General features: G+C 43.4%; 1 protein-coding gene across 1 annotated transcript; it reads left to right on the forward strand.

Moving 5' to 3' along the window:
- The first annotated feature begins 788 nt into the window (after positions 1–788).
- Positions 789–1,911, forward strand: LOC139470098 (uncharacterized). Its single transcript, XM_071252389.1, has 3 exons — positions 789–900; positions 1,210–1,357; positions 1,813–1,911. Exons 1-3 carry the CDS (start codon positions 828–830, stop codon positions 1,871–1,873), a joined length of 282 nt encoding a protein of 93 aa, XP_071108490.1. The 5' UTR covers positions 789–827; the 3' UTR covers positions 1,874–1,911.
- The last annotated feature ends 796 nt before the right edge of the window (positions 1,912–2,707 follow it).

Raw genomic sequence — 2,707 nt, forward strand, 5'->3', positions numbered from 1 at the left:
TTAAGAAACTTGGCTACCCAAACGCCAGATTGGTTGAAAATGTTTATGAATGGGTGTATCGATCAGAAAAGTTTGTTTTAACGCAAGATCGTCATGTGCGTTAAGGTGATGAGTTTAGGCCTTGAATGGGTTCTTCTCAAGCTGAAGGTCCACGTTCGAGTCCACATTTGTACACTGTGTGGGGCTTGTGATATTACTGGAATATTGCTGAAACTCAAGTAAAACCACAGTAAAATATCTGTGAAGTATTCTGTGAAATAAGCAACAATAAGCCACAAATAAAAATATTTCATTGATCATTTAATATTCCAAAACTTTTTTATTATTTATTTTACGGATGTGCCCCTAATTTCCAATTGCTTCTCCAATTATTGGACCGCCTCCATGGTCTTGTGATAGAGCGTCCGCCCGGAGAGCGGAAGGTCCGGGGCTCGTTCCCCGGCCGCGTCATACCAAAAGACGATAGAAGATGGTACTTGTTCTTACCCTGGCTGGCGCTCGGCACTAAGAGGCTGAAACAAGGACTGGTCGGCTCGGAGTCAGTATACTGTGTCTGTGTGGGGTATTCATGTTAAACTGCGGCATTGTATCTCAGTGAGCTAGCACTATAAATCGGCATCAGTCCTGACTAGTACAAGCAGCCACACACACACGTGCATGCACGTCGCTATATAAGTGCAATAATCTTGGACGCGACGTTAAACCCCATTTCACCTCAACTCACCTCACCTTCTCCAATTATTCATTGATTATGACTTCCTACAAAGCTAAGATGCTTTGAAACAACGTGTCTATGATTTATTATCTCAGGCAGAAACAACTTCAACATGAAAGTCGCTATCTTCCTCCTCTGTCTCCTGCCTCTGGCCTTTGCCGAGAAGAAAGCCCTGCTCGGAAACAGTATGTAACAGAAATCCTCGAAAACATATAAGACTTAATCAGATATGGACTTCTGCGAAACAAACTCATATACCACAATTTCCAATACATGCTTGGGAGAATTACCCTGACGAAAGGTTTTGTTTGTGAAGAGAAACTGTGCATATGGACGAGGACCCTTCCGGTGTGACAGTTTGCTTGGATATAAACTTGAATATTGTTGGCTGGTGTTACACAATATTCACTTCCTCACTCACTTTGGATTGTAGTTCCCAACAACAACTTCAGATTAGCAATATTCCAAATGAAAGGCCAAATTTTGTTTTGAAGTTCTGGATGGCGGCGAAATCCACCACCTCGTCCAAGCAGTAGTGACCAAGTTTGGCAGCGACGCTACCGAGCAGGATTGTGAACAGGAGTGTAAGGTCCTCTTCACCAACGACATTCTTGACCTTGGCTGCGACTTCGCCTGCAAGGGGTAAGTCCCTGGTTATCAAGGACGTGAATTAATGGTTCAAACACAGGTGATATGCTTAGGATTCTGCAGAATTTGTGATTAGAATTAAAAGGATGATTCTCAACATCATTGAAACACGGAATCATTGTGCCATGACGTCCTATGACACCCTGGAGGATTATACTGTATTACAGACCCGTGATGACACATGCTTTAATGGTTGATAAGGCCCTGAAGCATATATGTATCATAATTTCTTGTTGCAATGATGTAGCACACTTTGTACATTATTGTTGCAATGATCGATTGCCTCTTATAACATAACTTAGCACATTCTTGTTGCAATGATCTATAGCTTCCTCTTGCACACTTGGTGCTTTCTTGTTGCAATGATCGATAGCCTCCTGTTACTATCACGGTGCCCTGAACAAAGTCATTATGTATTTGTACGCTTCACACGCTGTGTTTTTTTACAGAATCCAGAGCCTTATTCAAAGGTTTCACCACGACTCACCGACTACCGCTGCCACCAAATAAAGTATTCATGAATAAAATCTAACTTCGCCCCCATGCAATTTTTGTTGTTAATAATATAATATTGAAGCACTATCTACGCATATTCACATATACCCAGTCCACAATTCTTTTCAAAACTTACCATGGACCATTAGTACGGGTCGGTGGGTAGCCTAATCGTTAAGGCGTTTTCGATTATCCTCATGCTTACTGCACGTGAGGCCAAATTCTGATTTCCCCCACTCAGTAGAGGTTAGGTGAGGTTAGGTGAGGTTAGGTGAAGTGAAATGGGGTTCAAGCTCGTATTTAAGATTATTCCATCTACGTAACGATGTGCATACACGAGTGTGTGTGTTTGGCTGCTTGTAGTAGTTAGGATCAATGCCGTTTTTGTGTTAGCCCACTGCGATACCATGCCACAATTTAACATGGATACCTCAACCAGACATAGTGTACTGAAGCCGAGCCAACCAGACATTTTCATATCCCCTCAATGGCGAGTGGCAGCAGGGTATTAACATGCACCATCATTGACGTCTGACATGCCTACCCCAACCCTCAGCATCCGCGTCTGCCAAAGGTAAGGAACGTGACGTCACGGAAGGTGAATGCGGGACATGCTGCTCCCAGCCTATCCCAACACTGAAGGTTAACATGGGGATTGTGACGTTATCTGTTGAGAGGTGAATGATCACTCCTTCACATCTCGGTACACAGCTTATTACATACAGAATTAATGGTTCACCTACACAGTCCTCGAGGACCGTCCATCTACCATACTAGGGGATGGGCAGGGGGGCCAAGAGACAACAGCTATTTCTTCAGCCAGCTCCTCTAGATATACAATGGTTGCCT

The sequence above is a fragment of the Haliotis cracherodii genome, unplaced genomic scaffold (genome assembly GCF_022045235.1).
Source record: "Haliotis cracherodii isolate W230 unplaced genomic scaffold, xgHalCrac1.p SCAF_20, whole genome shotgun sequence".
NCBI lineage: Eukaryota > Metazoa > Mollusca > Gastropoda > Lepetellida > Haliotidae > Haliotis > Haliotis cracherodii.

What these genes read in the sequence shown, in the direction of transcription:
- LOC139470098 (XM_071252389.1), top strand. Translation starts at nt 828, where the DNA reads ATGAAAGTCGCTATCTTCCTCCTCTGTCTCCTGCCTCTGGCCTTTGCC. An exon ending in GAAAGCCCTGCTCGGAAACA is followed by an intron (nt 901 to 1,209) that starts GTATGTAACAGA and finishes TTTGTTTTGAAG; the next exon opens with TTCTGGATGGCGGCGAAATC. An exon ending in TGCGACTTCGCCTGCAAGGG is followed by an intron (nt 1,358 to 1,812) that starts GTAAGTCCCTGG and finishes GTTTTTTTACAG; the next exon opens with AATCCAGAGCCTTATTCAAA.